Source organism: Lates calcarifer, linkage group LG11 (assembly GCF_001640805.2).
Source record: "Lates calcarifer isolate ASB-BC8 linkage group LG11, TLL_Latcal_v3, whole genome shotgun sequence".
Lineage (NCBI taxonomy): Eukaryota > Metazoa > Chordata > Actinopteri > Centropomidae > Lates > Lates calcarifer.
In genome coordinates, this window is record NC_066843.1 from 20,455,413 (window position 1) to 20,469,829 (window position 14,417).

The 14,417-nt window shown below is 39.2% G+C and overlaps 1 protein-coding gene across 22 annotated transcripts in view; it reads left to right on the plus strand.

The window, feature by feature from the left end:
* rbfox1 (RNA binding fox-1 homolog 1) overlaps positions 1 to 14,417 on the plus strand; it is a 335,308-nt gene that overhangs the window by 284,728 nt on the left and 36,163 nt on the right. For 13 of the 22 annotated variants that reach the window (XM_051073944.1, XM_051073945.1, XM_051073943.1 and 10 more), the window contains 2 exons: positions 8,012 to 8,065; positions 10,197 to 10,289. The exons of 3 other annotated variants lie outside the window; for them this stretch is intronic. In XM_051073944.1, the coding sequence (XP_050929901.1) occupies positions 8,012 to 8,065; positions 10,197 to 10,289 (147 nt within the window). Of the gene's footprint in view, positions 1 to 451; positions 586 to 7,689; positions 7,837 to 8,011; positions 8,066 to 10,196; positions 10,290 to 14,417 lie in introns of those variants that run through there. 6 more of the 22 variants (XM_051073935.1, XM_051073931.1, XM_051073936.1 and 3 more) reach the window with 4 other exon arrangements.

Here is a 14,417-nt window from a genome sequence, read left to right on the forward strand (position 1 = left end):
ACGGGTGCTAGATGAAAAGTCAGGAGATCACCAAAGTCATTGTGATTCATCCTCTGATGGTGTCAAATCCAGTGTTAATCCATCCAGTATGGGCTAATGTGGCTGCCCGACCCACACTGCCTTGCTTAGATCCGAGCCCACTAGCAGAACAAAAAACAATATAGTAAAATGGATTTTTTGAAAAATAATCTAAGAGGATGTTAAGTAAGGGATTACAGGAAGTGAGCAAAACCTCCAAGGATGGAATGTTGAAGTTGTCAAAATTAAATGTGTACTTCTTTGTTCATACAGGGTAACCAGGACACACCGGCACCCGGACCCATCCATGGCCCAGGCGTATCCATCAGCCCAGTTTGCCCCCCGCTCCCCAGAACGGCATTCCAGCTGAGTTTACAGCTTCACACCCACATCCGCATCCACACTCCCACCCACATCCACACCAGCACCCAGCAGCACCACAGGACTACACCCGGGGTCCAGGCCTCCGTCAGTGAACATCAACTCAACATGTACCAGTCCTCGCAGAGCCACAGTGAGCAGGGCGGGTCAGACTCTGGCAGTCAGACGGTCACCGGCACAGCCACAGTAAGGCATTATGAAAGACGCTGATGTTAAAATTGGGAATAGCTGGGTTAATTATTATTTATTTTCAACAATTAAATCCTGCACTATATTATATGCTTATTTATTTATTGTACGTGCAGAAAAGAAAGGTAAAATTAAGACATGACGGTTTTTGAGCAGTTTGTGCTACTTATTTTCTTTTCTTTCCTCTTAGTGTAGTTTTGCCAACTGAGGTAGGTTTAAATCAACAGAGAATGGACCTGTACGATATATTTCAAAGTTTCTGAGTTTATGAGTAGCCACTGGCTTGCAGTACAGTTTGCTGGACACAAGCTCAAGAGAGTAATTTGGTATCAGTGAATGACATCGTTAACATGCCTAAACAAACTAGCACGGACACAAAGTGCATAAGTGCAAAAACATCCTGGATTGAGTGACACTGGCCAATTTACTCATTGGTGTCTTCTCATTCTTTCATAAGGAAGAAATTCCATTCTGATATGGTGGATGTTTGCTTGACTGACAGAATTTGAAGCATTTAATGCTTCAGCCTTCCATAGTCAGCAACAGTAGCTGCTTATCTCATGTTTTTCAGTGCTTTATAACTTACTCACTTATGAAGGTATGCAAACCAGTCTCTGAAATATGTCCAATTTAAAACCAGTGCTCATCTTATTACGCCCAGATCATGAGTTAAAAGGCAGGTTAATCTGTCAGTGTAGACTGAGGTGATGCTAAGACCCTTACTGTCCCTTCAGTTGTGTTTTTGTTCAGCCATATAGCACTACAAGAAAACAACCCTGACAGTGTTACTTCCTGAGTGTTATCTGATTATCACTCCAACACACCAGCTCCCCCAAGACAATTGTCAGTGATCTCTGGGGCCATTTTTAAGTAACTGTTTTAATAGAATTCATATGGTTTTTAATACTGCATAGATGAGTGCAGTCTTGCAGGCAACACAAATCCTGCTCGTCATTTGGTCTCTGGATTTATAACAGTTCATTTTCATAAATATTTATGACTCCATTGGCCTTAAGTGTCATAAAGATGGGTATTATTTTGCATAGTAATAACATGTTCACACAGCACTGCAAAAAATCCTTAATTTTCTTTTTCTTTTTCAACTGGACTTTGAAATTTAATTCACACATGAAATATTGATCTGAATTGAAGATTAAGCTCCCCTGACAAATGCATGGCCGGGAGGAACCTGAATTATAAAATATTAACTTACAGCAATCTGTTTAAGTCTATATGTATCAAACAGCAGTCTGTTCAGAGATGAATCAATCTGATAACAATTTGACATGTAGGGGGACTACTGCAATGCCTTATTGTTGATGGTTTATTCAAGTGCTTTTGTTAAGATAATATTAACTGTGAATAAAAATATAGAGTCCTTTTTCTTTCCTGAAAAACATGCAGATAGGTTAGATGTACTTTTTCCAGCCCTAATTTGTGTCTGCAGGTGTTCCTTTAAACACCCTCCACTGACAAGTTAGGAGAGTCTGTATGTAGCCTGAGAGGCAAAAAGTCTGCAAACAGTTGGTGAACCATTTGCCCCAGCACATTAAGCACATTGTTGTGGCTGCACTGTAAGCAACCCAAATGGACGTATAATATTCACCTCCTCTCTTCTCTCATCTGCACTATGATGACTAAGAGGACACTGTTTAGAGATGTAGAAAAGTGGTTTCAGTTTAAAGCTGAGAATCAGTCATTGACAGTGGGTTTCAGAGGTGAATATCACATTTCTAGTTCTCACTTAATCTTTGAAAACTTTCATAATCTGTTTCATCAGAAATGCAGGTTTTGTTTATGTACTGGCTGCTGAGAGTGTTATGTGATGATTTCTTTCCTGCAACCCCCAGGTTATTCTACCAGAGGAAAGAATGAGACAAAGAAAGCATGTTGGCAGCAAGAAGCAGGCATACTGTACATCTGGAAGTTTCATCAGTTCTCCCTCTCACTCAGTCTGTCTGCTGCACTCCTTCCTCCACATCATCAAACCTTCCTCTCACCACTTCATTCTCCCTTCTCTCTCTCTCTCTCTCTCTCTCTCTCTCTCTCTCTCTCTCTCTCTTTTTTTTTTTTCAGCCACGTGTCTCTGAGTCTGGGACTCTGGGTTTCTCTCACTCATGCATGCTTCAGCTGTTTCTCTCAACAGTAAAGTTCAGCCTCAAAATACTGCAAAAGCAGTGATGACAGACAATTCTGACAACAGCTATCATGTTTGGTGATCTTCCATACAGTATATACAATATAGTTAGTTGCGTTAATCATATACTGATTTGACAGCTACATGGGGCACTTTTCAAATGTATATGACTTACAGAGCAGTCTTCACAATCAGAAGAAAAGAGCATGATTAAACATCAGGCTACAACTACAGATTTTCAATAGTTTTTTTCTTTTTTTCAATTATTAAGTAACCATGGCATTCAAAATATACATTCACCAAGTACTTCATTAGAAATACAAACATACAAATACTGGGTAGATCCTCCCTTTTCTCTCAAACATCCTCAATTCTTTGTGGCATGGATTCCTTCAGATGTTGGAAACTTTCCTTTGAGATTCTGCTCCATGTTGACATGACTGCATCACATTATTTCTGCTGATTTACACTGCATCAAGTCTTAATACACCATGTCAGCTAGTTAGCTACTTTAATACTGTAATACTTTATTTCATTCTTTCATGTGTTTTATGGGTGTAGCTGCACTCCCCAATAAGCACCATGGCTCATAATCAGTATAACTAAGTTTCAGACTACCAGACTGAATCTGTCGTAGCTGGTCATCAACAGACCTGAGATACATATATTAATACCAGACTCCAGTGAGAATTCATGACTTGGAGCATTATCAGCAGAGTTGAGTTACATACCAGCAACCACCAGACTATATTTTTTGTGGTGCATGGATTGTAACATTGGTAGAACATGTGAAAAATTACACAAAAGTGGTACCCAGTTCATTATAAAGCGATGCCTATGGATCCTGACCAAGCATCCATATGTCATGAGTTGGGAGTGAGAGGGTGTTGGTTATACATAGGCTGCGTCCAGTCTATGAATAAGCAGAGAATGACCCACACAGAAAAGTGCAAGACAACAGCGGTCTGCCTACAATATGTGGAATAATCTCCACTATTTTTTGATATTTAATAGTCTATCCACGACCATGTAATCTCTCAAACTCTTAACCTTTCCAACTACCACATGAATTGGCTGCAAACTGACCACACGTTCTCTGTTAATATATCACATCCACTAAACAGTCAACAGCAGCCTAATCCTGTGGCCAAATGAATAATCGAAGCTATATGGCACTTGGGTCAGTGAAGGTTGAAACATGGTCGTAACTAGCCAACATGCTCATGTTCACCCTGACACACAGAGAGGACCCAGTAAAGAGACTGAGCAGCAATGGCTGATGATGGAGAAGGAACTGTTCCTGCAGGTCAGGGGAGAGAGAAAGTCATGGAATTCATCAAACGGTCCACAGTTCCTGCAGCACACTGGACAAGGCCAAGGTGTTAGTTGTTAAAACTAAACTAAACTGTCATCACAAAGCATTATTTATTTACATTTATTTATCAGAGCATTCATAATAATCACTCAAATTCAGCAGGGAGATGTGAGTAGAAACAGCTGCAGCTCCCTCTCTCGCTGACTCCACTTCTCGTCATTCTCCTTCTCTTTGTGGACTGCTATAATAGGGGGAAAATGGAATAAGGGCCGATAGTTCCATTTACAACCACAAAAACCAAGCAGACTAACAAATATAATTTAAAATCACCCAATTTTGCATTTTGTAGTAATGGAAACAGGATTTTTAATGTTTGACTCATAAAAATCTGTAATAAGAGAACAACAACAAAATCAACTTCAAGGACACAATTAAATAGAAAATGGTTCTGTTTCTGTTTTAAAGTATTCATAATTTTAGAAAAGCCTGTTTTTAATTTACAGATTTTTGTTTCACAAATGAAAAAGGAAACTGACTGAGGCAAAGGTGTATGGATGTGTTCAGGAACACTGAACAACTGCTGAAAACAAGGCCATTTACATATTTACCTTCCTCTATTATTTATTATTACTGATTAATCCAAGAGCCTGCCAGCAGTTTATGAAAAGGATTTGGAAATTTGCAAGGTGTTGTCTAGATATTTATGGATGAGTTTAAATGAGAGCTGTACTCACCGGACATTTTGTTGTCAAAGTAATGAAAAGAATTGAATACCACTGTACTGTCTGCAAGTGTTCAGAAAAAGTGAACCCAGTATTAGAAAGTGGCAAATTATAAAAACCTGTAAATGGAGTTATTTGCATAATGTTTTGTGGCTTGAGGTGGAGGTGGAAATCAGCATCTCTGCCGCTCTCAGGAGCATGAGTGTGTGTGCTGTGAATGTATCCAGGAAGAATGACCTCATATTGTTGGAGTGTTTATAGAGCGACGTCAGCCTCCTCTCCCCTCACTGAGCCCAAACACTGTGTGGTTAGAGATGAGGGAACTGGGAGAGAGAGAAAATAGATTTTTAGAAACTATATATATACACACAGAGACACACACACTATATATATATATATATATATATATATATATATATTCCTTTTTGGACCCAACATGTCAACTTATCACACAATCCATACCAACATTTAACAGTCAGATTACCATGAATTTGCAGAAAACATTCATCCTTCAGAGGGTATAAACCCATCTGATCTTAATGATTCTGTGGCCAAGAGAATCATTTAGCGCTGCTAGTCGTGAGGCTTTAGGGATGGGATCATCCATTGTCTGTCCAACACCTTCTGACGGAAATATTTGTTTAATTGCCATGTTCTGGAGAGGCATTCATGGTCCCTTGAAGATGAATTCTGTTGTGTTTTTTCTACTTTTTATTTTTTCTCTCCTCTGTTTCTTGATGACAGGTTCTAGAATTAAAAAAAATGACTTAAACTAAATTAACAGTGATCCTTTTCACTACATTGTCTCTCCAGGTTACATTTTATTGTCTTCTCTCCTTCTCTGAGAACCTGATGTTAGCCATCATCTCTGTTTGATATCTCCAATATGTCTGAAAGCGCTCTACACTCAGCCTGGCCTGGCCTCACATATCAGTTTCTGATGCCAAAACGGATGAGATGAGATGCTTTGTCTCACTGTTTGTTTGTTTTATTTCTTCACTGCTTGTGTAGGCGGATGTCGCCACCGATGAGGAGCTCTGCACAGATGGCAGTCACTGCTGTGTGTGTACACTCCTTTCCATATGTGCCCATATATACCTAGGCGTTGCGTGGAAGACTCTCAGTCTGCTGGCCTTATGCTGCTTCTTTTCAAGCTCACACACCCACACAAACACAAACATATACACACATGCAGGCTGTATTTTTAGCTGGCTTAGAGCCTACTGTTTGTGAGCAAGAGAAAGAGAAGGCAAGACAACACTGAAAAACATTTCTTGTAGGGTTGTGATTTTAGTTTGTTACACATGGGTATAGCAGCAGTTTCCATGCTCACATTTATTATTCAACAAGAAGCATGGAAACACAATCACTAGAAACACCCCTCGCAGATAATGTCAGTTATGGGTGAATTGCACTGTAGCCTCTCTGATATGTTATCCTCCCCTGTTTCTATATGGAGATATTAACTTATGAACAAGACTTGTTCATAAATTAATCGTGTGTTCTGAAAAAGCAGCTCCAAAGCCAGTCACACACACACACACACACACACACACACACACTTGCAGATTAACAGGAGACTGTTGAATCCTCTCCTGTGTTTAACAGCTGTTCTTCTCACTCACAGAGCTACAGGAAAAACACAGACTGCTGCTGTTTCCCTTTATCTATGTGCAAGAGCATCCATTATATCTCAGTTTGTATACTTGCATTCCTTCCTGTTCAGACTCATTGCTTGTTCCTCTTTCTAATTCATGGGCTCTGTGGATCAGGCCACACCTGAGGTCTGATACTGTTTTCAAAAACAATAATGTTATTAGGTCAGTTATTAACGTGTGAACTGCCCTGACATGAATTAGCAACTTAGCAGCTCACACTTCATTCCTCTAACATACTCCCTTTGGCCACTTTAATACAACATATCTGCCACAGATCAGAGGGATTGCAGGTTGGACTGAGCTGTGGCCGGCAGAGACTTGAACACTTCAGGATCATCAGTGTCATCATTATGAGGGACAAGGCATGTCTGTTATATGTTATGTAGTTCAGACATTTGAATATCCAGGGCTTGATTTCTAACATAGTCTTTATGTTTTATAGTCATTCTGCATGTAGACATGCAATGTGAGCACACAAAATGCACTGCAAATGCTATGTGAAATATTGTTATATGCAATGGCAAGGTAACCAATCTGAGTGAGCGCATTTATGGTTCAGTTCTGACTGGATGTAACTGTCCCACGTTGTGTTTACTTTTTTCATTTTAGTGGCCTGACTGTTGAGGCATAAATGCTGACTACTGGAAACCCTCCTGGCTGATGCTCCACTGACAAGGGCTGAGCACAAAGAGGAGGGGAGGGAGGGGCTCTGTCTTCTCATCCTTCTATCTTCTTCCATCAGCACTTTGCTCTGACCATTCCATTTAAAAGACATTGGTTCCTTCACAGCTGTGATCTGGGTTTCATACCAAAAATGTCACACGTGGCTAACTGTAAACATTCCAGGCTTTGCTGAAAACATTTGAGTTTTAAATATGTACTCAGGTGCATTTGAGTGGTGATGCGTCTGCTTAGCTCAGGGTGTGAACCAGCTACACAGTCAGAAATAATGAATCAGTGAACAGCATAGTACATAGTGGTTTGTGATTTCCACCTCTAGTTCTCACCCTTGCCACTGCAGTAGTGATTGCTGGTTGATTAAGACACCTGCATGGAGAGAGGCCGTCTGAGGGGGTATGATTTTGGCAAATCCCCAGATCAATACAAAAATGTTTTGTATCACACAGATTGTTATGTTTCAAATAATGTCAAGCAAACTTCACAGTTTACTGCTGGAAAATGTCAGTCTTGTAAAATTACAGTCAGTCACAGTTTCTGGAAGAGCCTTTGTACATCTTTCATTTGTGTCTTTCATTCTGTGTTTTCCAGCAGACAGATGATGCCGCCCAGACAGACAGTCAGCCCCCAACACAGACTGTACCTGAAAGCACAGATAGCAAGGCCCAACCCAAGAGACTTCATGTCTCCAACATCCCCTTCAGGTTCAGAGACCCAGATCTCAGGCAAATGTTTGGCGTAAGTACAAAATCTGACATACACACACATATTTGAGACATCTCAGGTTAACAAAAAAGAAGAGTAAAAACAGTCAGATTTTAATTTTCTGTTGGAATGATGACAAAGAAAATATGTCAAGAAATGTTAAATAAATATTGACCTAGCTTTTCCTTTTATGCTTGTTTCTTTACAGCAATTTGGCAAAATCTTAGATGTGGAAATCATCTTCAACGAGCGTGGTTCAAAGGTACATGGGTTTTCTATTTTGTGTTTTTTGGTTCTGCTTCTCTTTGTGTTCCTTTAAAGCCTCACTACTGTATAACTAAAGATTATATTGTACAACATGCTTCATCTGGAAGACTAGCTCCTCAGGAAACAAACTAGCTTTGCCCTCCTTGAATGCCTACACTTCTTGAAAAACATTAGTGTGTTTGAATAGGCATCATTTTGATAAATAGACCACATATTTGAAATCTAACACAGTAATATATGCTAAACAAAAACTATTATACTATGTATCTGGCTGTCCTCCATGACTGATGATTTTCACGTATCCACGATAACACAAGTACAGACAAGAATGTATTATTGGGATAGCCTAACATTTTACTGCATACAATAAAATCTTGAGCTACGGTACAACAAGACATGTGCAGTCAATGTACACTCAGAGATAAATTACATTATTGAGGGACAATGAGATTTTGATATTGATAAAAATGTTGTAGATTGATGTTCAAAGTTAATTAAGTAAGTTTCCATTCTATTTCATTAACAAGCCAGAGAGCCATGGCTGATCAATACTGGTTTATTAAATTGTCCTCCTCATAACAACATCCTTCTTTTATACTGAGCTGGACAATTTTTTATAAAAGATGAAGTTCTTTCCTTAGTCCTTAAGTTCCTATGACATTTTTAGATCACAACTACTTGCTATTTATGTGTTCTCAGGTTTGGGTGGTTGCTCTGCTTCATATTATAACTTTTCTTTTTTTCTTATTGCTGAGGCCATGTCATAAAGAAGTTCATTTTTCCTTCATTCTTTTGGTGAATTTAATTTCCTCTATAATGACTTCATCAGAGGAATCTATTTGCTGTACCACCTTGCAATATGGGAACATTGCAGAAGATGATTTATGTCTAACTACATTGTATGCAATTGTCATAAACCCCTGCTACAAAAGCAGACATTTATTATTAAGCCTTGTTATCAACCCTTGAGGCCTGAAGGTAATGGGACAATGCAGGTTATGAATGGGTGAAAACAGTGGAAGGCTTCAATTCTAATAACTAACAGCTGTGAATACAATGTCTGACAGACAGTATTGATGCTTTACAAGACTGTTCATCGACCTTTGACTCTCCCCTGAACAACCATTCTCCAATCATAGCTCAGCAACAGTAACTAGGGGCAGCAGGCCTATCAAGGTTTGGCTTTCTGAACACAACTAAGCAATGTATATGGGGCTTTAGTAAGAGTTCGTAGAGTTGTGTCTTTTTTCACCTCTTAAATCCACAAAACACAAGAGGAAAAATGTTACGGATTAAATGGGACGTTTGTCTGCTCTAACATAAGCCACTATCATTAGCATGTGTGGCTGACTACCTCACGACCTACAGAAGTAACCTAGCATTACTTCCAATACAAAGGATCACCAGATACATTATGTTGTGGGGTTAAAGGTCATGTGAATAAAATAGAATCCCAATGCATGGAAGCTGGTGGTGGTAAAGACTAACAAGCAGTGCTATCCTGCAGCTGAAAACCAAACCAAGACCCCCAGCCAAACTCAATGTTTTGCCTTGAACATGCAGCTGAGGCCTGAGTGTTTTAGCATACTATCATGTATGTGGCCTTTAAGTGCATATTTAAGACTCATTAGCAGGATTCACATTTCAAATGGAATCAGCCAAAGACAGACTTTTCAATTACCTCACAAAGTTAAATTTCAGTTTACCTTTACTGTCTTAAGAATTAGAATCCTGCCTTTACCTATCTCTGTTTGAAATCTGTCTAAGCAGTTACCCAGTGTAGTATAAACCGAACTGTGCACACATCCATGTCCGTTTCCATTTTGGACCGTGTATGATCTTTGAATTGAATGTGTGTCATGCTGGAAAGCTTGGCAGGCCTAGCAACAGTCCCTAAGGGGGCAGGGCTTGGTGAAAGGCCAGTTTTCTCTCCCCAATGAATGTGTTTTTTCCCAGACCTGTGTAATATTATTGGACAATTGTTAATATAGGACAGTGGAGCTGAAAACTGAAGTGGAAGCTGAAAAAGTTGCTATCCATTGTGTTTGTATTGACACAAGCCATTGTTCACTGTAATGTTGAATATAATGTGCACGTTGTTCTTGCCTCTCTCCTCCTGCATACAGGGTTTTGGGTTCGTAACGTTCGAGCATAGCGTGGATGCCGACAGGGCCAGAGAGAAATTACATGGCACCGTGGTAGAAGGTCGTAAAATAGAGGTGCATGTTCTTAAATATTTCTTTGGACTTCTTCCCTCTCTCTGTCCTGCTTTTCCTCTTTTTGTGTATACGTGTGTTTGTTTATGTGTGTGTGTGTATGTTTGTGAGTGTTTGACAGTCTACTGCCACATCCCATCTTGCCATCTCTTTCATGACATCAAACTGTGTGTCATCATTTCCTTTTCCGTGTGCAGTTTCATTTACCCAAACACAAATAATTGTCAACATATAACTAGTCCAACATTACTGAATGTGAGAGACTTTGCTTGTTTTATTTTTTTGTTTGTTTACTATTTTTTCCCCCCTTTTTCCTATTTTACTTGATTTTGTACTGTCAAGGAAATTGGCCTTACCAAAGGTTTAAAAGTGAAAATCCACACGAGCCAGCCCTCATAAACAGACATATTTGTGTGCAAAGATTGCTTTGGATTTTGGTCATAATTGTTCAAAAGCAAAGATGTTCTTCTACATGTTTAATAAAGAAAGGAGCTTTTTCCTAGAAAAAAAGTCCCCAAATCTTGCTTATCCATGGACAGAGGAAGTACTTAGGAATTTGAAGACACCTGGAGAGCGAAATGCAAGGTTCACAACTAATCTGATTCAGTAGCATGACATTACTTAAGTGCTATTTTAATGTCTTGTGTCTACTTTGTGGTGTAGACACAAGACACTACCAGCTTTAAAGCATAACTCTGTCCATTTTTGATCCAAGTTTCAACATAAAGTTGTCAATGCCTTAAATCATGACTGATGCAGGTAACTTTCTACTCAGTAGTCCATATCATCCACATTCCAACTGTGGACCATGTTGTAGAATCTACACAGTCCACACCGGTGTCTGGACCATGTGAAATTTACTACTTGGGCTTTGGAAGGGAATCATATGTGCTCCTGATGGTTGGGCAAAATTGGCACTAAATGATAGTCACAGGTTGATGCTTTAAAGAGTTATTAAACCTAAAAGTGCTTTTTGGACCACTTTTGGTTTTACTCCCATCTATTGCATTGCAGTTGCAATCTTCCATTGGTAATCCTTCATACAGGATAATGTCTACATCTGTTGTACCTACAGATATAAAATCATTTATCTATATGATTGTATCCTGACAAAGGCTATAGTACCCTGGCACCACAGCCACATTTATCCATTCATAATTCCATCCATTTATCCATCTATCCACTTTCAATCACTTATGTGGGTCCTGGTGGCAACAGGCTAAACAAGGTAGCCAATAAGTCCTTCTCCCTAGCCACATTCTCTAGTTCTTCCTGGGAAATTTAGTAGAATTTCCATGGCAGATGGGATATGTAATCTCTCTAGTGTGTTCTGGGTCTTTCCTGGGGTCTTCTACTAGTTGGACCTCCTTTGAGGTGTAGATTGACTGATAAATGGACAGCCTTGTATCAGGCTCAGCTCTGTTTTCACCATGACAGTCTGGTACAACATCTACATTTGTAGCATTCCATCAGTTGATCTTACTTTCCATCTCAGATTCACTAGTTGCAGAGATGTTCAAACAGATAGCAATTAAAGTCTCTGCCACATCCTCCTACACTGTGTGGTGGATATCTTGCATCCTTGGCAAACAGTAATCTCAAGCATAATCAGTAACCCAATCAGCAGTCCCTGCATTACATGTAATAATTGCAGGCCCACAACAGTACCAGTTCCAGACCTCTAGATTCTTTATCACTATGTGATTATCAGCCATTTTGAGGTCAGACCTCAAGACCTGAGAACATAGGTACAACATATGTGTTCACAAGATACAAATAGTCTTCATGGTGACATAACCCCCTTACTACTATCTTGGCCTCTACCTTATCAGTGATAAAGTTATTTAAGACACATGTCTTAATCTATTTATATAGTTTATTTTTTCTATTTCCTCAGATCAATGCAAGGATCTCATCACCATCCAGAGTAGTTCTTTCTAGCTTTCTCATTAATTTCCTACATGCTGGACCTTTTTTTCCCTTCCCTTCCTATTCTTCAACACCTATGCTCTGCAGTCATAGATACAGAAGTACTATCCAGCTCCCACAGTACAACCTGTGTTTTTGCAATTGATCAGATGTCTCCTATGTTGCCTATACTTTAACAGCACATTCTTTTAGGTAATTATGTTGACGTTGCAAACCCAATTCAGCCCTTCACATCCTTGTTGCATACCATAAAGTGCAGATAAACTGAAGCTCAGTTCAGCTCTGCCACAATTTACTGTCATGATGCAAAGAACTCACGTCAGCAGGATTCACTTTTACATTTTCCCTCTGACACTTTGTGCTAATTATATCTAGACTCATTGAAGAGCCGAAAGCTAAACTGGGCAATTATCTCTCCATCAAGCTTAACACTGAAAGTACAGAATTCTTCTCTGACCATAATCTGCAGTAGGAGGGTTCCACATGACAAAGGATCATACTTAGTTTAGTCCAGGGCACATTGTTGTTGTTGTTTGAAGTACACCCATAAATGTACAGACAACTATAGTGTGAGACTTAAAAAAAGAAAAAAAAATGTAACGATTCTCTGGCAGTGTAAGTCACACAGAATGATATCATGTGTTTCATGTCTGTGTGTTCAGATTTCTTTGAGTTATGACTGAGAAGGAGTGCAATCTGTGACTCAAATTCACTTCAGTCAAGTTTAAAGTCCCTTCTTGAATGGGGAGTTAAATATATTATAAATAATATTTTACCCCCACCTCCCCTCATATGTCAATCCTATCCAATGGGGTTTTAGCCAAACTATCAATTGATTATTCAGATATTCCTTCAAAGCCCCATTTCAAGATCTACTCTTTGGAAGTGAAACAAGGAGAAGTCTTCTAGCTTTATTTCTAGATTGTTGTTGATTGTTTTTTCCTCAACTGCCATACAAAGATGATACAAATCCACTAAGCCATCTGAATCCTACCTTTTTTTTTTATAACAGGCTTAGTGCAGTTTCATTTGCAATAACAAAAACTTTAATCAATAAAGTTTGATCATCTTATTTAATCTAACTTCTAATCTAAATCTAGTCTTGGAGTCTTGACTTGCCTTGGCTAGTTCAAAACTGAAAACCCAACCCAGCCTCATCAGTGTCAATCCCTAGCAGCCTCCATCCATCTGCTCAGCTTCCTACAATGCACTAAACAACATTTATATTGTATCTTAACATTTACTTTAATACTGAACTGATACTATGATCTGACAGCTGCAGGATTTTGCATTACCTCATGTAGCGAGGCACAAGAAGCAGTGTGGCAGTGATAATAATCACAGAATTGGTAAAGCAGTTGCTTAGAGAGCAAACAGATAAATGATAAATGACAAGATGATTTGAGATAACATTAATTTACATATATTTGTGTTTCATTACAGATCAATTAAAAAAAAACATATGTTAAGGGGGAAAAAACTGTGAGCCTTCAGAGTGCTTGCTGGCTCCATAGGACTCTATTTGAGGGTTTAGCTAATATGTAGTTACCTCCATAGTGAAGCAAATTAGATGCTTTTGGTCCAAATCAATCAGTATGATGAATGAAGACAGCTTGTCTGGACAAAATGGTTGGAGTTATGCTTTAACAAACCAGCAAACTGCTTGTATAGAGAGAGCTGAAAGAGAGAGTTTGTGCAGTGGAATGATTGCAAAGTTTTCTTGGCCACCTGAGTAAGATGCTGCTTATTCCTTTCTCATCCCCTCCTCCCCCACCATCCTTCCAATGGTAGCTTGTTTAGGGCCCCATCCAACACAGTTACAACGGTAACAGTACACAAACAAGTGGGAGGGGCCAAAAGGTTTGGGAATGGTAAGTGTGGGCAAGCAAGCCATTCTGCCAGCATTTCCTCTCACTCTTCCTCTCTCTTTGGAACGTTTGCAACGCTAAAACTCACGTGACATTTCTTTTTGAATTGTGGTTGAGTTGATGCTGTATATTGACATACATATTTTCTTGCGTGTCGGCGTGCGTGTCCATTCACTAAGTGTTCTCCTGAAGCTGCGTGTGCGAGCGATACTGACTGAGATATGAATTCGTTTGCGCATTTGAGATTGTTGGATATTTATTTATTTTATTTTACTTTGGAAGACAATGCACTCTTATTTTCATTTACCCTGTTAGCTGTTGTTTGAATTTGGAA